The 26,429-nt window shown below is 42.7% G+C and overlaps 3 protein-coding genes across 5 annotated transcripts in view; 2 read left to right on the plus strand and 1 right to left on the minus strand.

Moving 5' to 3' along the window:
• LOC133271267 (collagen alpha-1(XXIII) chain-like) overlaps positions 1-4,064 on the plus strand; it is a gene marked incomplete at its 5' end in the record, with an annotated part of 171,518 nt that extends 167,454 nt beyond the window's left edge. Inside the window, 6 exons of the mRNA XM_061457214.1 lie at positions 4-57; positions 304-330; positions 824-877; positions 1,495-1,581; positions 3,067-3,144; positions 4,038-4,064. Of these exons, the coding sequence (XP_061313198.1) occupies positions 4-57; positions 304-330; positions 824-877; positions 1,495-1,581; positions 3,067-3,144; positions 4,038-4,064 (327 nt within the window). The remainder of the gene's footprint in view (positions 1-3; positions 58-303; positions 331-823; positions 878-1,494; positions 1,582-3,066; positions 3,145-4,037) is intronic.
• Positions 4,065-4,469: 405 nt separating this feature from the next.
• The window catches only part of HNRNPAB (heterogeneous nuclear ribonucleoprotein A/B), a 30,530-nt gene continuing 8,570 nt past the window's right edge, over positions 4,470-26,429 (minus strand). For both annotated transcript variants that reach the window (XM_061456992.1, XM_061456994.1), the window contains one exon: positions 4,470-9,294. The gene's annotated coding sequence lies outside the window, so the exon portion shown is untranslated. The remainder of the gene's footprint in view (positions 9,295-26,429) is intronic.
• PHYKPL (5-phosphohydroxy-L-lysine phospho-lyase) lies at positions 16,241-25,018 on the plus strand. Of its 2 annotated transcripts, XM_061456991.1 has the most exons (13): positions 16,241-16,399; positions 17,948-18,066; positions 18,872-19,031; positions 19,661-19,735; positions 20,571-20,658; positions 20,755-20,871; positions 21,081-21,163; positions 21,457-21,682; positions 21,929-22,083; positions 22,578-22,667; positions 22,879-23,009; positions 23,362-23,418; positions 24,834-25,018. In XM_061456991.1, the coding sequence occupies exons 1-12, from the start codon at positions 16,341-16,343 to the stop codon at positions 23,412-23,414; spliced, it is 1,356 nt and encodes a 451-aa protein (XP_061312975.1). In that variant the 5' UTR covers positions 16,241-16,340; the 3' UTR covers positions 23,415-23,418; positions 24,834-25,018. The 2 variants fall into 2 exon arrangements, with proteins under 2 accessions (XP_061312975.1, XP_061312974.1); XM_061456990.1 differs by lacking the exon at positions 24,834-25,018 and having other exon boundaries at positions 22,879-23,415.

A 26,429-nucleotide genomic window follows, 5' to 3' on the forward strand; every position in this document is an offset into this window, starting at 1 on the left:
AAGGGTCTCCCGGGCGCTCCAGGGCTCATCGGTTTACCCGGTACCAAAGGAGAGAAGGTAACTATCAGTGTGGGAAAGCAATAGTGATGCTGTGGTGGAATCCTAAAAGAGGGGCTGTAAACTCCTTCCATAGTGGGTCCCAGCAGAGCTGGGATTACCAGCACTACCCCAATGTGTGGTGAGGGGCTCCCCTTCAAGCCCAAGGGCTGTTGAGCGCGCACTGTATTTCACTAACTGGGTATAAGCTTGCTGCAAAAACAAACTGGATACAGCATGTCTTAACTTGTATTTTTACCACTGCAGGGAAAGCCGGGGGAGCCAGGATTGGATGTGAGTATGGAAAACATTCATTGTGATATGTAGAAACATGAACGCATGGGTAAAGGCCATCAAACTGCTTGAGATTATTAGAGAAGTATGTATCTAACCCTTTATAGACTGCTGTCCCTTAAATATGATGCCTATGGAACAATGTCTGTAGGAAAGGGCTTAATTGAGGCCAGTTGATGGATTATTCCATTGCACAGCAGAAACTGCTCAGCTAAAGATGCTGTGGGGGTTTCCCTTTCCAATTGAGAATACTTGGATTCAGTGAAATAAGACTCTAATAGCTGCAATGTTACTGGGGTACGGTAAAGCACCAGCTTTCATTAGAAACTGATGGCATATCAAGTCATCGGGAAGAAAGTATCATATTCTTCACCATGGGAGGATGGGTTGGTTGCTGGAGATTGCTTACGTTGAGCTGAGGAAGTTTAGTTTCACACACTAAACACGCCAACCTCTTTTCTTCCCCTTCTCCACCTAAAACTGGTTGTGACAGGGTTTCCCAGGTCTCAGAGGAGAGAAAGGAGAGCGAAGTGAAAGAGGCGAGAAGGTGAGTGGGTTCTGGCTGTAGAGATGCTCATGGGGTAGGATGATGCTCTTGCCCTGGGTGCTGGTTCCCCATCCAGCCTGGCTGTGTTTGGTCATCCCTGTAAGGCCTTCTCTGTGCACAAGTATTTGCTTGGTCCCAGCATAGGGCAGGACATCCAGTTAATTCCCACCCGTTGGGAAATGCTTTCTGCAATCCTGCCCCCCTCCAGCACAATCATTGTGGGGAAATGGAGCACCCTGACAGCTCCAGGTTATAAAGAATTGCTAGTTTGGGTTTATAGACCTTGAAAATGGACCAGAGTCAAAGGCTTTGTTCAGGGATCCTCAAATAAAGAGATGCCCAGCCAGAGACAGGAACTCATCTGAGCACAGGGCAGTGCTGGAAGCTGATGCTCCCACTGTCACACAGTAGAAACCAGTCATTTAATCATTCTGTTACCAAATTATCTATTAAAATGTCTCCACACAGCTTTAACTGCAGGTGTTCACAGTGCTTTAACTGCCCAGGTGTGGTTACACTGGTACAAACACCCCTGCTCTGGGTGAGGGGTGGGGTTCTGCAAGCGCTGTGTGACTCGCAGCCAAGGTGTTTCTGATGCCTTCCTTCTGTGCCAACAGGGTGAGCGAGGAATACCGGGCAGAAAAGGAGCCAAAGGGCAGAAGGGGGAACCAGGCCCCCCCGGACTGGATCAGCCTTGCCCCGTGGTACGTCCTTTATTTCACTCATCCTAAGCCGGGATGGGAAAGGAGACGCGGGTTTGCAGCCAGGCAAAGGGAGGGAGGGCTCGGTTCGTTCTTTATTCTGCAGTAAATCAGAGCAGATGGTTATTGTTTTCTCACTTTTCCTAATGGTTTATCTGCACTGCTGGAAGCTCCCTGCTCGCTCTAAGGGCTCCTCACTGGCCAGATGGGAGCAAGCCACAGCAGTAAAAAGAAAGAATCTTTGTATAAAGACCTTCTTATTGTAGTCGGGAACAATGGGCTTCAGTAACGCTCTTCGGGAGATAGTGCGCCCTGGTGACGCTGCTGGCCTGGCTTTTGAGTACATTGGAAATCGGGGAATAACTCAGTGCAGTGGATGGAGTTAGAAAGCAAGGTCAGCTCCATCCCTTCATCTCCGCAAACCAAGCGAGGGGTGAGCCTGGCTCTCGCTGCTCTGTGTGGGGATGTGGTTCAGAGCTGGTGGCATCTTGGTGCTGCCAAAGGTAAGTGATGGAGGAGCTGGAGCTCCTCAGGATGCCAAAAAGCACCTCTGGGAGAAGAGACTGGCTCAGACCTGTTCCTTCCTGAACACAGCCTGGTCCATCACCAAGCAGTGTGTGCGCAGAGAGGCTTTCCAGGTAACTCCTGTGTGTTTGAGCCTAAGGAAGGTGGATCTCCCACGTCCACTTCCAGAACCAATCATTCCTTTGACAGGGCCCAGAAAAAAAAACCTGTCCTGGTTTATAATAAGTTACTTGGCCTGGTAAAATCTACCTCCTCCATCACTGCTTTTCATATGATGACTAAAACCAGAGAGATCCTTTCCCTTAAATGCTTTGAGGCATTTTTATCAGTTGGAAACTTCTTAAAGCATAGAATCATATGGTTTGGATTGGAAGGGACCTTAAAGCTCATCCAGTTCCAACTCCCTGCCACAGGCAGGGACACCTTCCACTAGAGCAGGTTGCTGCAAGCCTCATCCGAACTGGCCTTAAATGTGGCTGTTGGACCTTAGTCCAGAGGCATGTAATTTGTAGTGCCAGGTACCTGCTCCAACAGGCTCCAAACCCCCATTTCTTGTCTAAAAGTGACTTTTTCTCCCCCTGTCAGCACAGTTTTGTCCATCAAAGCTGTTGTACAGCTCCACTATCCCTGCAAAAAGCTCTTCCAGCCACTACGCTTTATTTTGCTCTGAGATTGAATGTGAACTACAATTAATCTGATTGCTCCTGACGGATCACCCTTCCTCCCTCAACATGTTGGATGATTTAACCCTCATCCTTTTCACTGCGCTGTTACAAATGTGAATCTCTGGTTAGTGTATAGAAGATCTTTCCCAGATGACAGGCTCTGTGTGCCTGTGAATTCCCTGCCATAAACCCCTCTGCTGACTTGCTGTGTCATCAGAAATAAAGGTGCAAAGTCCTGGAGTCTGAGTAACTCCCATGCCCTTTCTCCCTCTCAACAAGCAGTTGTGTTTCCAAACAGGCAGATCGCAGCACTGCAGGCTGCACAAGGGACCCAGGTTTACCAGGCCTGGACGGGGTGAGCGTGCCCTGCCCTTTGGTACAGTATCTGCTCTCTTTCCTCTTCTTGCATGGCTTGTGTGTGTTTCTGCTGTGGCCAAGCCCTGTTCCAGTGAACCCCTCCAGGGAGAGGAAGGGACATCAGGCAGCAGGGCTGGAACAAGATGTTTCACTCAGGCATTCACAGGGAAGGATGCCGATGTGCTGTGCCTTTTCCCTCCTAGTTAAAATTGCTTTAGATAAGGAATATAAGCAATGGGAGATCACGTTAGGGGATGTTCGCCCTTTATGATAAGTTAGTTCTGCTTTCCCTCAGCACCTATGGCCCAGTTTGGTTGCCTTGTGCCTGTGCTGCTGGAAGTCTGATTCCTAGCTAGGTTTTGGAAAGCCTTCCTGAAATGAATGGCTAACTCTGCAGAGAACAGGTCACTGCATCTGTGGTGTCAGCATGCACCTCAGGTTGAAGGGCAGTGGTTACGCAGTGAAGTTCGTGCTCTACTCCCCAAGAGAGCTCTGCACAACGGGTTAGAAGAGGTCATTGTTTTAGTTTCATTTTATTGACCATGGAAAATGCTGCATGTTCGATGATTTGCAGTTGTCTTCAGAGAAACAAAAGGGCAGTAAGCTGTCTCTCTTTCAAGAAGTTAAATTACTTTCATATGTGTCAAAGAAACCAATTACTAGCAGCAGGCCCGCTTCAACCCCAGAGATCTTCTGTTTACCAAGTATCTCCCATCTTAACTATATAGAAAACACTATATAGAAAACTATCTGTACTGAAGGCACTGTAAACTGCAGGAGGTGATTTCTCCAATATGTAACCTACTATATGATTAGTCAGTAAAGCACTTGCATGTCTTCCTGCTTACGCACATGAGGGTTAGTTGCATGTTGGCTCTGGGAGTGTCATCTTCATTCTCCACCCCACTGTAGGGTGGAGGCTTGCTGCGTTCTCAGTGATGGCTTTCAGTCCAGGAGCATGACCATGAGCCTCACACAGGTTGCAAAGCTCTTTTGAAGTTGACAAGTCATTCTGGGATCACTCAAGTGCAGCGTGGTAGAAACGTGTGGACTTCTGTGATGGCCACAAGTATTTTGAGTGCAAGGGAGGCAGAAAAAGCCCAGGGCAGAAATCAACCCTGCGCCCACTGGCATCAGGATGTGCTTTAACAGATCAGGACCTTTCTAGGTCAAATTACTGCTCTGTACCTTGTCCCCTTCACCCCATACACCTGTGGCAAATGTACAAATTGCACTACTTACGACCCAAAATATGACTGGTATCAGCAGAAAAATGTGTGTGTGTGCTCTAACTAATGTTACAGGAAAGCACATGCAAATAACTCAACCTGTTACACTCCGAGCATCGAGAGGGTAACCTTACTCACTGCATCTGTTTTATTGGGCATAGGCTATTTTACATATAAAATCAATACAGAATACAAAAAATGTGATGACTGACATTTACAGTAAAAAATGTAAAAATGCAGTTTTGACCTGTGTTTGCACTGGCAGTTCTCTCCGCTGCGCACGCATCCTCGTGGCTTCCACCCCCGGGTAACGTGGAGGTGGCTCTGAGGGCAGGGTCAGTGCATGTGTGCTCTCTGTAGCTCTACATGCAGAAATTCATGCAACCAGAGATCCAAGAGCCTTAAAACAAATCCAGCATCAGAAAAGGCAGCGCAAGTCAGCTAAAGTATCTTGAAAGAGTTGGTCACACATAGCCTGTTCCTCTTCTAAGGGGCTCCTTCCTTTTCAGTGTTTCCCTCCTGGTAAGTAAGCTCTTCTGGCTTTGATTTCTGTTTCTTGTTATCTCCATCAGAACAAGACGAATAGTTTCGCTGCTTTTGCATAGTCCACTTATTTCAATAGCTTCCATAGTCAATGGTCATAGTCATGACCATTTCCATAGGCATTTCCATCAGTTCAGCAAGATTTCTTAAAGAAACTAAGTACTGCAGGATCGAATTTAACACAATAAGGCTATCATCCAGAACAGAAATTACATCACTGCCCCAAACTAAAAAGCTCATATTAACAAAAAAAACACATTTCCACATCATGCTTTCCATATATGTCTGATTGCAAAACCCACTGTTTTATAAAGCAGATTATGAAGGTAATTTACTGTGCTTCCAAAGTTCTGTATTTGTTCACATATTCCTTTCTGTTTGAAGGAAAAAGCAAGTGTAGGCTGGGTTTTTTTCTTACCCTGGGGTGTATTCAGTTTTGTGTGGTGAAATACGGGTTACATTGCCTGCATAGTTATTTCTGTGCATACAAGTAAATGGGGTTTTGCATGGTAATTAATAGTGCTGCTAAACCTTTTGTGGTGAAGACCGAGCTTCAGGTTTTGGGGTCCTGACACCTGAGTCAGTGTCAATGGAAACTCAGTCTATGCTCTCAATTTTGCAGGGACCAGATGGACTGCCAGTAGCAGGATGTTGGCATAAGGTACAGTACTAATAATTGTAAAGCCTTGAGCAGGTCCTGAGTAGTTCTGTTTGCTGCATGGCGATTGTTTGCACTGTTGTACATCCTTTAAGCACCATGTTGCATGCTTGGCAGACATATGTCATGCATTAGAAGAGGCAAGGTTCCATCTAGCTTCATGTCTTGTTCCCCACAGCTATAGGCTGGTGTTAGGGAACCAAAAATGACGTATCATTCTTGTTGATACTGTGGGTAGCAATGCCTTTTTTCCAGGCTTGCTCAGGCTAAGCTTTTATTATGGGCCAGCCAGTTTAGGAACCACTTATACAAAGACTGCATCACTCTGCAAAATGTGCTGGTGTGACTTAGCCCATACCCTCTAGCTGAGACTTTTACAGTGGATTCACTCTTTGTTGCAGAGTTACAAAACATTTATTTCCAAACAAAGACTTTTCTGCCATTGTAATTATAATCCACCATCACTACATGGCTTCAGTGAATCTGGGTGTGGATGGTCAGGGAGTTCCTACCATTTCACATAGCCACAACAGCCAGAGGTTGCAAGTATAAAGGCAGAATGAGGAGACATGTCCCCCTGTAAGATTGGGGCTTGATCCAGACTTGTAGGAGGCTGTAACCTCATTCTCCAGGAAAAGTAGGCAGTGAAGCTGAGTGGAACCACTAACCCAGTTTCAAACGTGCGGTATATGGACAGAGTTTGAGATAACAGCAAGCATGTTACTAACTGGATGCAAACCCTTGGTTAGAACTGCGCACACCCTTAGCATGTAAAGGTTTTTAATTCTGTGGTAAGCCATGTGGATGTAAAGTTAATATGAAAAGAAATCTGAATGCCAATCCTCATAATACTAACGATGAGATCCCTAAGAGTAACGAATGGAGCGTTCCTCTGACTACAATGTTTATCTGTGTGTTCTTTTTCAGTGATCTCTAAGCATGAAGCACAGTATGTAAATAATGTGATATATTTGGATCTTTTTAATTTTTGTATAAAAAAAGGAAAAAAAAAACTTTCAACAGTAATATATTGACCTTTTTTTATACTGGATTCTGTCATTGCTGGACTCTGAAAATATTATAAAGTTCCCAAGCCCATAAGATAACACATGATAACATCAGGATTTGATACAGGTACCACTGACAGTAGCTGGGAATGAACAGTGTTCACTGCTGTGTTGCTGTGTGAACTAATACTACTGGACAGTGTGTTGCCCCGTGTGCCTTATCGCATGGAAAGAGGGAGAGATCCCTGTCCTCTTTCGCCTCTCAATTCTGTACTTGCATTGCACATGCACATTAAAAGGGTGAAAAAACCTGGCTGAAAACAAAGAAGAAAAGGCTGCAGCCCTAAAAATGCAGGAGAAGCTGCTGTGTGTATCATCTGGTCAACCAAAAGGACTTGCAACTTGCAGAGGAAACAAAGCCAGTCATTGCTACCTGCTGTTGGTGGGATGGAAATAGCAATTCTTTGGCTAAACGGAACCACCTCGACTACTTGTGGTTATTTCCACTACTATCAAGAAAAGCTTGCTTTTATGAAGAGGAAGCACCTCTGAGTCCTGTCCTGGGTCTGTGGCTGAAGATGTGCCAGCACTTGGTTACTGCAGAACCCGAATTCCTCAAGAACCCTTCACTGCAGGATTCCAAACCACAAAACCCCAGTGGTACTTTCAGCATAGGGAGCTGCAGGACAGGGAGGGCTCTGTTTTATTCTGTTCTTAGACAACAGAGCACATAATGTTGCTTTTGGGGCTCCCAGAACATGGGAATTTGGAGTATTTAACTGGTTTGGTTTGTAGGGTTCATCTGCATTGGATTTTTCTTGGTTCACATGGTTTTAATTGTAAACTCAGTAACTCTGCACATCCCCCTTGTCCTCTTTCTTCTCCCCTTTTTCAGTCTCTTTCTTTAGGTTACCTTGTCTCGGGCACATCCCATGCAGAGCAGGGTAATGAACGAAAAGAGGATTATGATTTTGGTATCTGCATATGGCATAAACGAGATCCAATTAAAAATGTGCCAACTATTCCACTGTTCATTTTTAAAGATGTTGTAAAAAATAGAGATTGTGCAGTGAAGAGCCATAAAAAGTTATTTCAGGGAGGAAAATCGCTTACAGCAGACCCTTTTCAGCTTCCAGTGAAGATCAAGAAGCAATCAGATTCCTTTAAAGGGAGGAGACACATTCTATTAATGAGGTTTTAAACTTAACAGGGAAAGATGTACAAATATCCATCCAATGGATAGAAGCTAAAGCTACACAAAAATCAAATACAGACAGACATGGCTTTTTAATGGTGAGACTGGTTAATCCTCACCAGACCAGTGATGTAATCCCCATCACTTTAATGCCTTTTTGATTTAATAGCTCATTTCTGGAGGAAATACTTTAGCCCAATACAAGTTGCTAGGCTCTGTGTGGGCGTTTTGGGGTGAAATTAAGGGCTCAGTCACAATATCAGGGCTCTTTGTGGCCTGGGTTTTAGAGAATACAGAAGGGAGCAATTTCTGGTGCATTGAGTAGAGCCGAACCCTCTGTTAGATCCTTGTTCTGCTGCATCTCTTATGGAGCTGCTGCCAGAGAAGACTTGAAGGATGCACCCGTCCAGGGGCAATCTGTCTGCACAAGCTGACCTAGCGCTAAGGGAGTTCTTGCTCTGTGTTCTGAAGAGCAGCAGGAACATGGTCAGTGCTCCATGCAGTGACGTTTGACTGATGTCTGTGAGTTCTTATCCGTGCCTGGGTCCTATGTGTCCTTGAATGCCTTTAAGTCATCTGGGAACATCTGTTATCTGCCGGTACCGGAAAGGCCATCTAGATTGGTAGATGTGGACACAAAAGACTTATGGCTGTAGGCAGTGAACTTCTGTTACCTGGTTTTGTTACCCTCTTAGGGTCTACACCTACACATTGCTTGCTTTGCGGCTGTACTCTGCATCTTTACCAGTTACTGACCATTTTCTTGGCCACCATACAGATGAAAAATCCATGTAAATTCAGATCAACTAACAAATCAAGAAACAAGAATTATGTAACTCAAAACAGCAATGAAAATGCATTTTATTTACTTCCATTTCATGTTGTCAGCTATCACTTTTGGTGGCGGGGTTTTTAAAGGCATTGGGAGCAGCTGAATGAGCTCCCACTGTCTTTTAGTGCTTTTGAAAAACCCCTTTACTGTCCCAAATTAAAGCTAAAAATCTTCGTCTCTGGAAGGTTGAAGGCAAATCTCTCATTGATGTCATGGGGAAGAAGATCTGTAACTTTTCCCTTAATGTACAGTTGTTCTTCCCATTTTCCCCAGTCATCTCCAAACTAAAAGCAATTCACTATTCCAAACCACGCTGTGGGCTTCTATACTCAAATTCCTGCACGTGTCCTGTTGATGGAACCTCTACAGGTATCAATGAGAGTTCAGTCCCCAGAATGACTGCAGAAAGCACAAGAATCTGGAAGTGTCCACAAACAATCTACAATGCAGATAGAAAAGTCTTGTTTTACATACGCTGGCAAAAACTAAACAGCTTTCTATCTAGCTCCTACTTGAAGAAGTTTGATATCACTGAAGCTACGAGACAAGCTAACCTCCAAAGCTTATGAAATTATATTAAAATTTATATTTTCTCTGAGGAAATACCCCGAAGTCCTATTATCTTCAGGTAAACAAGTCAGTATTCCGTCTTCAACTTGTGGAATATCCAGTGCTTGTAGGCATCAACTGTGACCACTGCCAGGCCTGCAAAACATTGATACAGAATACCAGAATAGTGCTTTACCTATTGCTGTCACTGCTCTGCGTGGCAGCCGTCCCCCTCCCAGTACAGAGCCTCCTCTGCAGCCACAGAACCCAAGACATTTGTTTGTGATGGAGGAAGAGAACACGTTTTTCATCAACTGAACCTAACTGGGGGTTTAAGGGGTTGCAGCCTGACCACTCACAGCGTTTCCATGCCAGTCAAGGAGGAAGGCTGGAATTCTCTTCCTAGTACAGGACTGCTTCTGGTGCCCATACCCATCAGTGCTATCACCTCAGCTGCCAAACCTTTTAGTGATCATCCTAGAAAATTCCCAGGAAAATGTCCTCTCTGCATTGGTTTGTTCTGCATCCCAAACATGGTGAGTCCAGCACAGAGGAGACCCACCTATACACCTGCAGCAACTCTGGTGTTCAAGATGTCTGACTGCATGCATACACATTGCAGCCTGCATGCAGTAGCTTCTCTGGACTTCTGCCACTGTCATTTCCATCATAAATGCTGGCAGGTATGGATCCTGCTGTACACAGCACCCATTGCCACTCCAGCTACGAGGGACTAACCAGAAGATCTCTGAGGATCTGCTGATGATATTTCTACTCCAGCAAGCCCTTCCATTGCTAATGCAGGTGAGACCTGTGGAAAGCAGAGCTCCTGGGAACAGAACAAGGTACAAGGGGTTTTGCTGTGATCTGCACTCAAAGTCCTTCCCATCTCTCAGCTAAGATCAGTGTGTTCGGCCTTTATATTCTGACTCTTCTGAGTGTTCCTTACTAATTGTACCGTGTGCATCAACAGACTGCATTAGAGGCACTGCTGCCTTCTGTATGGATTGCACAGTCTAAGACGAAATCTGTGTAGACTTTATGTGCCTTCTGCACACGCATATTTAGAAGAGCAGTTTGTTCAGTCATGATCTTATTGGGAAGAGTTAAAAAAAGATGTGCTTTGCTCAGCAAATCCACGCCAGATCAGTTGATTGCTTTTTTTCCTTCCATATGAAAATGTTTATGTGGGTCTTGTTGAATACTTTTGAGTTTGCAAATAGCTCACAAAGATAAATTTTACTTGTAGGTAGTACTGGCAGGCTCAGTCACACTCAGTGATTATCTCAGCCTCTTAAAAGTGTTTTTTTCCCCCCAGGAAACCTTTATTCCCCTGCTCTGGTTTGAAAGAATAGCTTGTTTTACAGGAATTCAGAAATAGAGCTGAGTGTTGCCACTAGATGTCAGCAGCAGTAAAGATGATAGGGAGGCTGCTAATAATGCTTGTGAAATATAGGTCAGTCTGAGACTGAGCAATTGACTTAGTGACAAAGATAAAGTATATGTTACCTTCATAACAACAGACGTTTTAGGTAACACACCTGATGATCCTGGGGGAATCTAAAGACCAGTCAAATCGATGTTTTATCTTTGTTTTCTAGTTTACAAACCCAAATTCCTCAGTCTAATTTAACTGACCATGAAAGCACAGTGGTTGCTATTATGTTAAGGATAACCATGTCTGCCTGTGCCCAGGGACAGAGGGCAAGCAGCTTTCTCTAAGCCTTGTCCTATTTAAAACTGTAACCATCATTCCAGTTACTACCATCATTCTCTCTCTAACATCCTGTAGTCTAATCAATTTTGGAAGCAGAGTTCCCAAACTGAATCCTGAGGGCACAAGAACTCACTTGAAACCTCCAAAAAGGTTTTCATCTACAAAGCTCTGTGTACATGGCAAATGCATTACGTGACTTAACACCAGAGCTGCTACTGGCTGGTCCAGGTGCTGCGGGAGAGGTGATGCTGCTCCCAAGTGTCAGCTTTGGGAATGCTCCCGAAAGCTTTTGTGGGAAAGGGAACATGGGAAAATAACCCCCATGTCTGTAACTTCAGTGCTGAAAATGTGCTGGCAGCTTGATCTGGCCTGGGGAGATCAGCAGTTGAATGGTGCACTTGGCCAGGGAGTTCAGGAATATTTCTCTGGGCTATGAAACAGGTGGTAGAGAAAATACAGTCTTGACTCCAAGCTGAACCTGTTTCCAAGCCTTAATGTATAGGGATTTTAGTTAAAAAACAAGACATTGGCATATGCTTTGTTTTATTCTCTGGGGGTGCTGCCTGTTTTGCACACACTGCTTCTACACCTGCTGTATATATGATGGTGATGAATTTATTTCCAAATGGATTTTTCTCGTGTTTTTAAAAATAAGACTGTTTCTTCTAATGATAAGAGACTTCCTGATGTGTTTTCTTTTTAGGAAGCCAATATTATGGGGGGCTTTTGTCTTCTGTAATTTCATCATTACAGAATTTCAATTTTTATGTAACTCAGCATATAAAATCCTTGAGCAAAGCAGTGAAAACACATCTGAGGTTTCAGCAGTTGAAGACATGCTATCAACCCATGACAAAAAAACAATCCATGGAGAATGACACAGGTCATTCATTACCCGTGGTTTGGAGGTTGTCAGAACAACCCACAACCCAGGAAGCCTGTTTGTGATGACCAAGGCTTTCACACCAGAAAGCCTGTGTTCTAGTTTGCCTCCTTTCTTCCCTCCTCCCATGTGCAAAGCTCAGTGTCCCGTTTCAGCTGCTGTAACCAAGCACAAATGTGTTGGCTGCAGCAGTGAACTAGATTTACACCAGCAGAGATTTCAGTCTGCAGTGTTTACTATCGCACCAGCCCACAGCTCAGAGTGAACCCATGAATTTTTATATGTAGCATACGGCTCTGCAGTCAGCAAAACAGAGCAGACTCTTGGGCCACAATAAGGAACTCACCCATCCGTAATGCATAGCTTAATTAAAATAGTAAGATATAATTATAATATTAATTATAATAGTAAGAAATTTCCAGCTTTATCATAGGGTAAATAACCATCCTTGGCCAATGTAACTGTGCCTTATTAGCCTGTACGTTTAATATGAATTATAAAGGAGTGTTATAGAGCTTAGGTTTCCTGGCCACTGAATACTGATTTAATGCTGCCCTCTGCAGGAGATCTTCTTTTAAGAGACAAACACATTTTACACTACAGGACAAATTTAATGCAGATTTAATATTGAGACACTGTCCCTTAATGGAAAGCACACACAAGGGTGGGCACACCTTTTGCAGAACTACATGGTTTGAAAAGGTATCTGTAAAACAGGAGTGCACAGATAGAAACTTTAATCTATTTTTCTAAATCTGGTATTTCTTTCTTGGGAAATACCATCATACTCTTGTGTCTTTGGGGTTTTCTTAGCGCCACTGTTGCAGTAACAAGCGTTATACAAATAAAAGCTGTCTGTAGTAGGTTACCTGTCAAGTTTCCACTTTTACATTTCAGAGTACGGAAGCTCTGAATTATGTTCTTTAAAGAAAACAGATTTATATTTAAGATATGCAAAAATATAATAACAAATGATAAAAACATAAACATTGATGTGTCCCCAAACCACTTATCCTGAACAAACACTGTAGGCATCTGGCTGAATTCAAATCAGTGAATTTGGTTCCAGCTCGCACTAACGCACCAAGGAGCATCCTCAATAGGTGTCCAAAGGTGGCATAAAAACCTCAGTACTGCTTCAGTTCATTTGAAGCTCCAAAGTTTCACCTGTTAAGTATCTGCTGACATACTCAGTAGCACAGCCAACCCTTCAGTTGTTGAACCAGGAAGCTTTTCAAGCAAGGGGTGAAGTATCTGGATATATGTCAAGAGGCCTGAGACACTTTAACCTGCCAAGGCAATCTCTATACTGACTGACCTTACAGGACAGTCCAGTCTCACTGTCATCTACCTGCCTTTTACCTGTGTCCCTCACTGTAATCCTGTAATTAACACAGTTTGAAATACCTCACAGCTTCACTCTGAGGAACCTATTGCAGGCTGAAGCAAATCAGCAAAAAATCCATTTCCTAAACTTCATTTTCCTTTATTAATACTCACCTTTTCAGCTAAAAATTACTTTCTACTACTGTCACGTCCCCAGGTGAACTGCTGCAACTTTTCCATATGGCTGCGTTATCATTAGAAGACACAACAAAAAGACATGTCTGTTGTGTAATCTGCAGCTAAAGTAAGTGCTGAAAACCTGTCACTTAGAAAAGAATGGAAGAAGGACTTTAATAGATTGTGTGACTCTATAGTGCTATAGAGAGCCTGGGGGAAAAACCACAGGAAAGCTGGGAAACATGAGTTTTCAATGCATAAGAAGTGGTGTTACTGACAACAGAGTGGAGTAAGAAATGCATTATGAACATTTGTGGTTTTCCTACATCTCGGGACAACAATCTGTCCCTGTTCACTGAATTCTGTAGAAGTTGCTTCATAGTTGTGTGGCTTTGTGGAACAGGCAGTTGACTTGTGTGTCAGTGTGGGATTCCTTATGGAATGTAGAGAGTAATGAACAGAAAGTTACAATGGAGATGTCCCAAGTATCTGTAAATGATACTAATACCACTTGCTGGATTTTTATATGCTGTTAAGCACTGTGTTGTATGCTTCACTTCGGAAAGTGCATTTTACATGAATTCATTACATATCGGTGAGGAGGGCACATCAAACTTGCATTTCTGCATCTACGTTAACTAGGACCTGCTTTTGCAAAGCACCCACATTACCACTGAACTGCCAAATTAGGCAGGAGCAGTAGTAAGCTGCCATCAGCTAGAATGAGGGTTGTAGTCCTCTTGTGCTTGCTGGTTAGTTCCATAGAGAGAGTGAAGCTTTATGGACCATTTAATAACCTAGCAACTTTTTGTGTTACTGTTTGGGGTTCTTTTCTTGTATCTTATAAAAAACACCCAGTATGATGAATGGTCAGCACAAAACACTGCAGTCAAACCTGACAATCATTTGTTCTGCTGCATTAAATTCCTTTGGATGTTTTAAAACTAGCATTTCTGTATCAACATAATGAAACTGTACCTGCTGGTATCTAAAATCTAAATGAAAATCTTACTTGTTTGTATACAGCTTAGAGAAATACATGCAATGTGTGCTTTTATCTATATTTGTTTTGAAATGATGCTGATAGGGCTTAATCCTCTACCATGTTATGCAAGTGTCCCTTATTTATAGGAGTGGTTGCATCACTCCAGTAAGGCTGTTCAGAGGAGAAAGGGCTATTTGTGTGTGTGCAGTTTGGACACCTTGTGTGGTTTTGTTTTGAATGTTATTTACATGGTATTTTACACAAAGCTGACTAAATCTCTGTAAAACGTATCACCTTTAAAAGAAGAAATATATATAGATATTAAGAATACAGAAAATGTACTTAACATCTCTATTTGCAAACTCTCCTGTGATTCTTTTATCATGTTATGTGCCATGAGAAGTATTCTATTTACTCATTTCTTTGGGGAACAACTACTTTAAAAATGAAGGCATTAGCAACAGTATTTCTTAGCCATTGTTTTAACATGTTAAAATGGTATTAATTAGTACTGCATTGTGTATTTCTAGTTTAAAGCTGTAATGGACAGTACATGAATTAGCTTGAGACCTCCAAAAATGTTTTCCTTGTGCTTTCTGTAATAAAAGCAAAGACTAGGTTTTAAAGAATGGTCTCTCTGTACAGATTGCTTTTCCAGTTGTGTGAATATGTACAATGAACTCTGCATTTGTAACCAAGAGTACACTTCCCAAACTGTAAATGTTCAGGTTGTTATTATAAATAGCTACTAAATATCTTAACCAGACAAGAGTTCAAATAAAGATTAACAGTCATTCTTAACTCTTGCTCCACTGTCTTTTGTGACTTGCAACCTGACTTTTAAGCACAGACTGTCTGACTTCCTAAATTCAGTCTAACTTTAAATGCCCAGCAATTTGGGTCTGGGTTCTCCATATGACACTAAGTCTAAATTGCTCCTGTGTTTATCAAATAGCTGCAACTAGAGATAATTACTGGTGGCTATGCTTAGTCAGCAACACAGTCTGCCAAGTGTGTAGTTTTAAAGGGTTTGCTCCATTTTCTGGACTCTTGTTAACAGATGTTGTCAGTTTAAAACAAAAGAATGTGAACATGTACTTGGCAGGAAAAAAGAAATCCGGCATCTTTTAAAATGGAGCTTGTTAAGTTTATAAACTCAGTTATGGGATACAAGACCCTCAGTGGCAGAGGACTCAACCCATCCCAGAATGTCATTTCTGGTTCTTTATCTTTATTCCTATTTCCCAAACAAACAGGATCAGGGAAATGATTAATCTTATGATAGCGTTTCCTCTTTTAATCCTAACTACTGCCTGTCCTAGGATTGGCTCTTAGTCAGTCAAGTCTTACCTGCATGTCACAGGGTACATGGGTGGCATGGTTTAGTGTGTAAAGGTGTCCCTATCCATGGCAGAGGGGTTGGAACTCGATAATCTTAAGGTCATTTCCAACCCAAACTATTCTATGATTCTACAACACTGCCAATGATTTGGTTTCACTTTTACCGAGTTTACTTCAACACAAGTAGGTGTTGAAAAAGTACTACAGCTGTAACACCTCAGCTACTGCCTCAAATTATTTTCAACTTCAAAAGAAACTTAACATTCTCTACCTAGAAATACAGAATGATAATGATATAGCTGTAATCCTGATCCTTAAGAGCCCAGAGAAATGTTATTTCCTCTGAGGTGCTTGGAAGCTGGGGCTGCACAATCACCACCCGGTGGTGCAACAAACACCCTGTGGGTCCAGTTTCTACACAAGCCGCCTTGCAGGACTGCAGCCGTTGCAGCTTCTCCCGTTTGTGCTGCGGCACCTCGGAGGCGAAGTCACCGCTCCGGATGCTATAAGCGTACAGCAGTGCAGCCGGCGGAGCCTCAGCGCCTGGTGAGTTCCCGAGCCCCTGCTCTCCTCCCTGTGCAATCAGCCTGCCCCGGGGCGCGGCTGGGCTGGCCGCTGCGATAAGGGCACCGCACTGACGCCCTGCCGCGGCAGCGCTTGGCGCGGCCCGCAGGGGGCGCCGCGGGGCGGGTCGAGCTCCGCCCCAGCCCGGACCCCGCCGGGGAAGGCGGCTCCGCTCCGGGCCGGGCCCCGCCGAGGCCCCAATCGCGGTCATGAGGCCGGAGCCGCGCTCCCGGGACGAGACCCTGGCCCTACGGCGGCGGCTCATCGGGTAAGTGCTGCCGGGGGCAGCGCGGCACCGCTGGGTGCGCGGCTCCGCCGCCTGACGGGGCTGCAGGGCTCGGCGCGGTCCGCTGCTCCCGGCCCTGAGCACGGCTGCTCCGAGCCCACCGGGGCTGAGCCCCGGGTGAAGCGACCGAGCTCCGGTTAGGGTTAACCCAGCAGCATGGCGGGGGCAGCCGGCGCTGTTAGCGTGCAAAGACTGATGGTACTGGTGTGATTAACAGCGATTAGCGCTTCTTAGGGAGGAGGGGTTAAGAACTGAAAGGGAGCACTGGTGGGGTATCTAACGTGCCCGGTTAAACGTTAACCTGCTGAGAAAGCAGCTCCTGGGAGCAGACATGGGGCTGAACCTCCCCAGCGCTACACCCTGGACTCCAGAAAACTTTCTATTACCCCAGAACCGTGACACATTAACAACGTGTCTGCCCAGTGTGATGGAATGAAGCACTAAGACTCTATTCCAAGCTTCTAATTGCTTATATTGCTTCAGCTGACCTCAAGAATTTAGTTGTTGCTACTAGGAGCGGCTGTAAAACTGTTGTATGTAACTGAGAATGCATTCACATTGCGCTTTACGCATTCCAAACCGAGGCTATTTTAATCTCTATGTATTTTATGAATCCAAGAGTTGGGCTGCAAGTTAATGCTTAAATTAGAATTGTGCCAGTTGCACAAACCTGAAGAAGACTGCTCCGTGTATTTCATCTTCTCACCGATTTGCCCCGACACCAGGAACAAAGCCCCAGCCTCTCTACGTGCTTCCTTAGTGTCTGCTCAACAGTCAGGACAAGCTCACAGAAACCCAACTGTTTCACCATTCCACTGCCAGCTCACACAGAAAGCACAGGAATTCCTGTACAGGAGGGACAGGAAAGCAGCTTCTCATTTTATTCTTGTCTTTTGGTGTTCATTTGAACATGATTTTGTATTTATGGTCAAATTATTGTATTTTTGTATAAGCAATCTTTTACTAAACAAAGCACGAACATTTGACATTGCTCCTTAAGAGTCAAATCTCTCCAACTCAGGCAGATACCTGGTTCAATTTTGCTTGGCAACTTATTTAAGTGAAACAAAACACACACTGAACAGACCCAACCTTATAAAATCACCCAAGGTTTCAGCTAAGGTTAGTGAAGCTTTATACAGATGCAACAATCTCAGCAGCACACTACCCAGAAATCAGGACCTGGGCAAGTACATAATAAACAATCACAAGGTAAGAGACACCAACAAAGGTTTCAAGACATGAAGGGCAAACAGCACAGACCACAAGGAACCACAGTTAAGACTGGATAGAACTACAGAGGTAGGTGCCAAATGCTGTAGCTAAATTCCTAGTGAAGGTTTTTCAGTTCCGGAGCATGTTTTTCCCTGTGATTCTAACACAATGTAACTTCAGGAGCCAGAATCAGGATGGCAAACTGGGGCAACGTCTCTCCCTTCATTAACTGACTGAACTGCAGATATTACCAGTGGAATAAACTATGCAACTTCTGGACTTCACTAAGATTTATTTTCCTTTCTGATGCCACAGCTCTTCCTGCAAGCTGTTCTTCTCTAACGATCCTGTGAAGATCATCAAGGCAAAAGGCCAGTATATGTATGATGAGAATGGAAGACAATACCTTGACTGCATCAACAACGTTGCTCATGGTAGGTTCAAAGTCATGTTATTTAATGCCACGTTTTTCTAAGCACAACAAGGAACAATCAGTACTTTTTACCAAGCACTGTGTTGGGGGAAGGTTTGTTTAAATAGGAAACGTGGGAGAAACCTTTCCAGAGCCTATAGTCTGGGAAATCACAGCTCACATTTGACTTTCTGAGTGTGTGAATGTGCTTTCCAGACTCACTTCCTGTTCTGTCTTCCTAGAGACGTGCTTGGCCAAAAGTTACAGCGTTTTTCCATGAAAGCGCAAGCAAAGCAAAAGTAAAGCTAACAGCTTGACATTCTGTTGGGTTAAGTTACTGCTAAGCAAACAGTCACAGGACCACTGCTCAGTGCGGTACCTTAACCATGCATTAGGAAGTAGCTGCTACTTCACTATTGTATTTGAAATAGCCAATGGGTCAGTGTTGTCACTGCCATAGCAGGGCTAATAATCCTTTGATGGTAAAGCTCACCTACTACACATTCCCAAACCCCTACACATCATGTAACTGCCTAGATCCAAGTATCAAAATTAGACACTATTTGTTCCAGTGTATCAATTTCCAGTATCAACTACAACCCTTAAAGTACAGTATCCAGCAACTTCAAACGTTTCGAGGGGGTGGAAAAAGCCTTTTAGAGGAAGCTTACAAGGTGTGCTAACACTGGCTTCTGCTGACAGCATTATTAATGCCTCACTGATACCTCTGTACTATTAGAGAAATACAAGCATTAAGTTAACATGGGACTGAACATCATGGGTGACACAGAATAAGTCTCAAGCCATTCTAACACGCTCTCTTGCAGTTGGACATTGTCACCCTGCTGTAGTGAAAGCAGCCCATGAACAAAGTCAACTGTTAAATACCAATTCCCGTTACCTTCATGACAACTTGGTCAATTATGCAGAGAGGCTTTCAAAAACACTGCCTGGGAAGTTATGCACCTTCTATTTTCTGAATTCTGGGTAAGTTGGCTATGTTAGAATTGGTCCCTTGTTCTCCCCAGGTGTATATAGACAAGTACAACACTCACTTATCAACAGCCAATTGCACTATCTGGTATGGATGACTAGATGCTGACAAAAGCCATTTTTGGGGGGTTTTGTGTCTGCAGAAAACTGTGGTTGGTCCTTTTTAGAATGTTGGTCACTCTAAAGATTACATTTAGTAAGCTCTCTATCAATCAGGAAACTAAACTAGGGCTTCATTTCAGAAGGGTTTTATTCTATTTAGTGTTTTATAATCCCAATGCCTTATAATGTAAATGTTTACTATGTTACCTTCTGGTCTGACTTGTCTTCTGAACTGGAAATTACTTCTAGTAGCAATGCATATTTCTGCTGGGGGGCAGATATTCCCAAGCAACCTACAGCTAAAACAACTCTTTTTCCATAGTTTCTGTACTCTAGCTTTTTAAGATGGATTCTGTTCAGGTGAACAGTCCTGTCTAATTAGTGCTGACTACTAGGGGATTTGTGAGCAACATGCATAGAGTTCTGTTCTTTGCAGACACAAACAGCACTGGGGGGGGGGGGGCAGAATTTCCAAACTCAGACATCCACAGTAAGACACTTACTGACTTTTTCAATTATAGATCTGAAGCCAATGATCTTGCCCTAAGACTGGCACGACAGTACACAAAACATGAGGATGTTATAGTTTTAGACCAGTAAGTATATTGACAGTTTTATCTACTGCGGGGTACAAGGCTCGGTTTTGTTCTGTGGTCACAGCATTTCTGAAACCTCCTGTAGTAGGGAGACTGTCACCAGGAAGTTAAGGGATGTAATTTTCCTCTCTGTTCAGTATCTGCAAGACGAGCCCTGGGGTTGGGTTCTCCAGTCCACAACAGACACTGACATACTGGAAGGTGGCTAGCAGTGGCCAGCCACAATGGATAGGGAGCCATAGGCTTGAGAGGTTAAGAAAATAGGGTTTGTGCAGCTGCAGGAGATGTTTAGAGAGAAATCTTACTGCTGCTACAACTCCCTAGTGAGAAGGAGCGGAAAAATGGAGCCAGACCTGAAGACACATGGTGACAGGAAAAAAAAACAACAAACAACTGATATAAGTCGATATCTGAAGGCACTCTGATGAGACAGTGGAACAAAATCCTTTACCATGAAGGTAGTCAAACATGAGAACAGAATGCAAAGGGACACTGGAAACTCTACCCTTGGAGGATACTCAGAAGTAGGACAGACATGTCCCTTCCAGTCCTGCAATCGTGCTTATGACATAACACTGCTGTGATTCTAGTCACTGGTCCAGGCAGACCACTGCTAAGGGGTACTGTGCCTCTGCATCCCTTGTATTCAGTACACAAAGAAATCCAACTCGTACTAAAGCTTACTGATAGAAACTGCAGAGCTGTTCTGATCTTAAGTGATTGTACTCCCACCAGCTGAGGGCCTAGCTACTCTTGAGCTATCAGGAATGCTAGTCCTAAAAATCATTTTGATATTGAGGAAATTACTCTTTAGTTCTGCTAATTGTTTTTTAAGTGCTTACCATGGACATCTGACATCCCTGATTGACATAAGCCCATATAAATTCAGAAATCTAGAAGGACAGAAGGAATGGGTCCACGTGGTATGTACTTCACGCTATATAATTACCAACTACTTGTCAATTTAATGAAGTCTTATTTACAATATATTGAATATAGGATACTGTTCCTTTGCACAGGCTCCTGTTCCAGACACATATAGAGGACTTTACAGAGAAGACCATGAAGATTCAGTAACAGCCTATGCTAATGAAGTGAAAAATATTATTGAGCAAGCTCAGAAGAGAGGCAGAAAGGTAAGAAGTGATTTCCATAACCATTTGTCTTGCCTTAGAACTGAGCACAGCTGCCTGCCAATGCCATTCAGGATTATTGAGCCAAGTGGCACAGACTTGTCAAAGAGGAAAGATCACGTAATAATGCAAGAACCATCGAATGCCAAAGAGCTTGCTGTTAACAGTTTCCACAACTTTCTGTATTGCAGCCATGCTACTTCTCATTTCAGATTGCTGCATTTTTTGCCGAGTCTCTGCCAAGTGTGGGTGGTCAAATCATTCCACCAGCAGGGTATTTTCAGAAGGCTGCAGAGTAAGTGGTCATTCATTATCTTTTTAAATTTAACGTACTTGTGAACTATAGATAAGAGAATTTCTCTGCCTGCTGTAGCATACAGCTTGATAGGCAGGAAATGGTCTGTGCCTTCACGTTAGAAAGTAAACTTTGTATGGCAACGATCTGCTTTTAAATACATAATACAGATTACAGGCCTGTACAAGTTTGTTTCCTTATAAGTTTGCAAAGTAATGCTGTCTGCATGTTTTTAAACAGCAAATACTATGTTCTGTTTGCTGTAAGAGACAATAAAATCTCTTATGTTACAGGCATGTACGCAAGGCAGGAGGTATATTTATTGCTGACGAAATTCAAGTTGGCTTTGGCAGGGTTGGCAAGCACTTTTGGGCATTCCAGCTGCAGGGAGAAGACTTTGTGCCTGATATTGTCACTATGGGGAAACCAATAGGAAATGGGCACCCTATTGCCTGCGTAGCAACAACAACAGAAATTGCAGAAGCATTTGCAGCCACAGGAGTTGAGTATTTTAATACAGTAAGTTGCCCAAACTCTCCTTTGCTAAAGCAGTCTTAAGTATTAAAATGGGATAATCATGCAGTTTTTATTAATCTTTATCACTCAGTTTCTATCATTTGCATCTTTCTAGTACATAGCCTTCTGTTTACTAGCTCCATCTGCTAAAAATGGCAGTATGCTCATACATCACTGAGGCCACACTCTCAGTGACACTTGCATCTTTTTTCCCTTTCCATGCTATGTGCAATCCTTTCCTGAGCTCAGTTTGGAGGAAACCCTGTTTCATGTGCTATTGGATTAGCTGTGTTAGATGTGATTGAGAAGGAACACCTTCAGGCTCATGCCACAGAAGTAGGCAACTTCCTAACAGAGCTACTCAAGGAGCAGAAAATGAAGCATCCCATCATTGGTGATGTCAGGTATCAGCACCTTATTTACAGTTTTTAGCTGCTTTTTTCTTTGGTTCACACTCAAACTGATGTGGTTTTAAGATATTCATTAAATCAGTGTTTTCAGAAAAAATCCAACAGCCTGCTGTACATCAGATTAAAACCAGCTTGAAGCTTATCAAAAGCCTGGTCTGCTTTGCCACTCCGGGCCAGTACTGCTTTATTGATGTATTAGGTGCTAAAGGAACTCACTTTCCTGTTTGAACTCCAAGTGCACCAAGAACAGAATTAATGAGCTGGATGGAAAATATGCTCCACATCAAGTCCTGCACTGCCATTCTGAGCAGATAAAAGTCTGTGCTGTATCACTACATTTCTTCAAAACAGCAATATCCTTTCTATCACTAGCCCAAACATCAGGTAATTCTCATGCAGTAAAGGTCTGGGCTCACAAGAACCTTTTTAAGTTCACATACACTTCCCTTCCTTTGGCACAGATTTGACTATTTTTATTTCCTTTAAAGGGGTTCTGGCTTATTCATTGGAGTGGACTTAATCAAGGATCAAGCAGAAAGGACCCCGGCCACAGCTGAAGCAGAGTATCTAATAACAAGGTACAAAGGACAATGGTGTAGTTCTGCCATGTGCAAGGCAAGCACACAATAACAAAGTAATCTTGCCACTCAATAGTTAAAATATAGCCAACTGGCTGAAAAAGAAACCAGTCAGTGCAGAAGGGCATTGTTTGGACAGCCACATGCTGATGCTGAGTTTTTCTGAACTACATGCAAAGGCAAACATAATTCCTTGCTATTTTCTTTCCAGACTTAAGGAAGAATATATTCTATTGAGTACAGATGGACCAGGAAAAAACGTGTTAAAATTCAAGCCCCCAATGTGCTTCAATAAGGAGGATGCAAGATTTGTTGTGGACACAATTGACAAGCTACTAACAGGTAGTACAGATCAAAACTGCCTTACAGAGTGTTGCTGTTGGACTGCCTTGAAGTCAATGCTGAGGCTGCTTTTCAGAGGTGCTAAAATAGCCAAGATGGTAGATACCGAGCACACAGGAAAATTAATCTTGGTCAATCCAAGTGTAGCCTTCACTTCTGAATTATTCTGTTTTAAAGTTCTCATTCAAAATTATTCACTCTACAGATGCACATGCCTTTTAAAATAGCTTTGCCTCTGTGCATTTGACACTTGCGGTTTTATACAACTTCTGCACACTCAGTATTAACTAAGTTAGAAACAAGTTTTTGCACTGTCACGAGTTTGCTAAATTGTTGCTTCTTCTCTCTCCAGCTATGGAAAAAGAAGATCTGAACCAACAGAAAACATCCACTGGTGCTACCTGAGCAGGTATTTACCTATATTCATCTTTCACTATTTAAAGGCCAAGGTTCCTACATATAACTTCACAAGCATTGTCACTGGCAGTAGAGCAAGAACAAGCATCCTTGGAGATGCTTTTACTTGAAGTTAGTTTGCAGGTACTTCTGGCAATCCAGAAGCACAGAGCAGACTTGCGCACATCTGGAACTCAGCCTGACACTTCTACACACATAGTTCATACTCACTTGTTTGTAAGCTAGGTCCACCATGTCCCAGAAAAGCCTACAACCAGAGCATGCTGTACTTGTCTGGGGAGCTTTAAGAGTGACTGGGTTTAACCCCTGGCATGCAAATGACACGCACATCAAGATGAAAAACAGCTTTTATGCTGCTCAGTGCCTCAGGTCTCTAGACAGAAGTTGTTCCAGCTGCATAATTACTTCTCAGCAAGTCTCCCCTTAACTGCCCTTGACATCAGGAGCACTGTACATTCTGCATGCCACAATTTGGGAACCTCCACTTATGCTAACAGCTTTATGAAGAGCAATATAAACAGTACTTTTAATACTACAGCTCCTGTTTTACTTGTGACTTGAAATAGTATTGCCTTCTGTTTTCTTGAGCATTTCTGACTACTTCATAGGATCATTTCACATACATGGCTGTTACCTCATGCTTAAGCATCAATTTACCCCTATATTCAATATACCTATACCGTGGGTATCAGCAAGACAAGAGTCCTGTTAAATCTTCCAAGCCTCATAGGTCTTAGTATCTGTTGAGGTCCCTCTATAGCTTGCTTACAGAGAACACCTATCTGCAATTCATTCTGCCACGCACTCATGAGCACAGCGTACACATTTGCACAGTTAACACCTCAATAGCAACATATTGTAGTAGAAATACTTCAACCTACTCTGACTAAAAGGCAACCAACAGTGTTTAAACCAAGTGCCCAGCAAAACTCTATGTATCTAGATGAGAATGTACCCTCATGTAATGATTGTAATCAATGTTATCATTGGTGGCCTCAACCACCACACTAGATTCTCAGTGCCATGACCCTGAGCTATGGAGAAACGTGGTTTTAGTTCAATATAACATTAGTATAGCAGGCACAAGAAAAATGTGTTAATATTTTATTTAGCAAGTTAATGGAAAGACATACAGCTGATGGTACTACTTATTCTCGAAAACAGAAAGATTACTTAACAGTGCCAGTTTTAACTTAAGAAACCTGTGACTTTATGTACTTGTCTGCAGTCTAAACTAAGCACAAAAAAAATGCCTTTATTTTCTACAGGAAGTCAAGAAAACAAAAAGCCTCTTAAGTACAGTACTAGCAGGACACTTACATATAATGTAAGCAAGATGAGGCAATGACCAAGTTATTTAATGCTTTTACCAAAACAAAACCCCATAACTTTATTTTCTTTCCATAGGTTTCAAACAACGTTCAAGATCATCTACTAAGAAACACTGTTCTACTGTAATTATATGCACATTTAGCCTTCATCCTAGCATGTCTTAAACCAGATAAGTTACCTTTAACTTTGTTATTTTCAGTTATCTTGTTATTAGTAAAAGCTTTAGGAGAAATAAATTTTGCAAGAGCTTGTTTCAACTCCGGCAGAAGTGTGGAATTGACTTTTATTTAAAACAGCGTATCTAAAAGTGATGCTAAAGGAACGTATTTCTAGTAGCTGCTATAAACTATATATTCTAAATTCATGCTCTTTCAGGTTATGACTTTTGCAAATGAAGATGAGCCAATGGGTTCTCTCTTTAAATCTGCTGCTACCTACGCAAACACCATTCTTGCTCCCAGTACACCCAGTCCTGCCCAGGCTTCTCTAACCAGTTTCAGAACAAGGTCCCTAACAACACTATATTCAACAGTCTCAGTGACCAGATTAAGTCACAAACTTCAGACTCAAATCCACAACATCAAATGCATGAGGAACAGACTGTGAGGGCCATGGCTCCCAAACCAGTTCTTACAAAATACTCTGTCCTCAAGAAATCTCCAAGACTAGTAAATTAAGAGCTCATTACAGCCATAAGCAACAACCTTGTGTACAAGCCCTTGCTTTCACCGGGCAATTAACATGTTGTGTCACAAACTTTTCAGGCAAAGGATATAGGAAAAGCCAGCTCTGCATTTAAGTACCAGTATCCTCAATTTCTGCTTAAGGCCACATCACCTGCCAAGGAAGCATCACCTGAGAATATACATACTTCCAACAACACCACAGTAACAGTCAGCTGACAGACTATTGCTAATACACTGCAGCAGTATGGGCCTGATACTATGCACATTCCCCATTGGAGGGCAAACTGTTTGCTAGAAAAATACTCTGCTACCCCTTATTTCATAAGAAAACAAGTTGAAGTATGCAGTAAAGCATTTCAATTTTACATCCTAAGACAGTAATACTTTTAAATACTGTACTCATTTCTCAGTTGTATGCAATTTTATTTGCTAGTTGGGCATTAGGTTGCATACTCCAGCTGTAAAGGTGTCATACCATCAGATTTAACATCTGATTCATCTGTTTCATATTCCAGATTTCCACTTAACACCAGGAAACTCTTACAGACTTGTAAGAGTCTTAAGGACCTTTTAATTATACAGCAAGTTTTTCTTACTAAGGACAGCCAGCAGGGAGCAGCATATTATAGTCTCTGCAGGAATAGCTGCATCCCTGTTTAAAAAAAAAAAAAAAAAACCCTGAAAAAGTCACTGGTAACATCTGTTTGTGCCTTGTCTTAGTGTCTTGGTTTGATTCCACTTCTGGTTCCCATTTATTCAAATAGAAAATACGGAAAAAAAAAGTTGTCAGTTTTAGCTTTAAAAAGAAAGATCAAATTGATTACTTAACTATTAGCAGTTTACTTTGTGCAGCAGCACTTGCTACTTACTTATAAATCTGAGATTAGGAGTATTCTGCAGCCAGAGAGGCAAATCATATCATAGTTATTGCCTTAAAATAGTGGTAACTAGTCAAAAAAGGAGAGCGTATTTAGAGCTGGTCACT

This window comes from Pezoporus flaviventris, unplaced genomic scaffold (assembly GCF_033815535.1).
Source record: "Pezoporus flaviventris isolate CSIRO_AGI_PZ_B2104156 unplaced genomic scaffold, CSIRO_AGI_Pfla_v1 ptg000023l, whole genome shotgun sequence".
NCBI lineage: Eukaryota > Metazoa > Chordata > Aves > Psittaciformes > Psittacidae > Pezoporus > Pezoporus flaviventris.

What these genes read in the sequence shown, in the direction of transcription:
- PHYKPL (XM_061456990.1), top strand. Translation starts at nt 16,341, where the DNA reads ATGAGGCCGGAGCCGCGCTCCCGGGACGAGACCCTGGCCCTACGGCGG. An exon ending in GATGTTATAGTTTTAGACCA is followed by an intron (nt 19,736 to 20,570) that starts GTAAGTATATTG and finishes TTGTTTTTTAAG; the next exon opens with TGCTTACCATGGACATCTGA. An exon ending in TATTTTCAGAAGGCTGCAGA is followed by an intron (nt 21,164 to 21,456) that starts GTAAGTGGTCAT and finishes CTTATGTTACAG; the next exon opens with GCATGTACGCAAGGCAGGAG.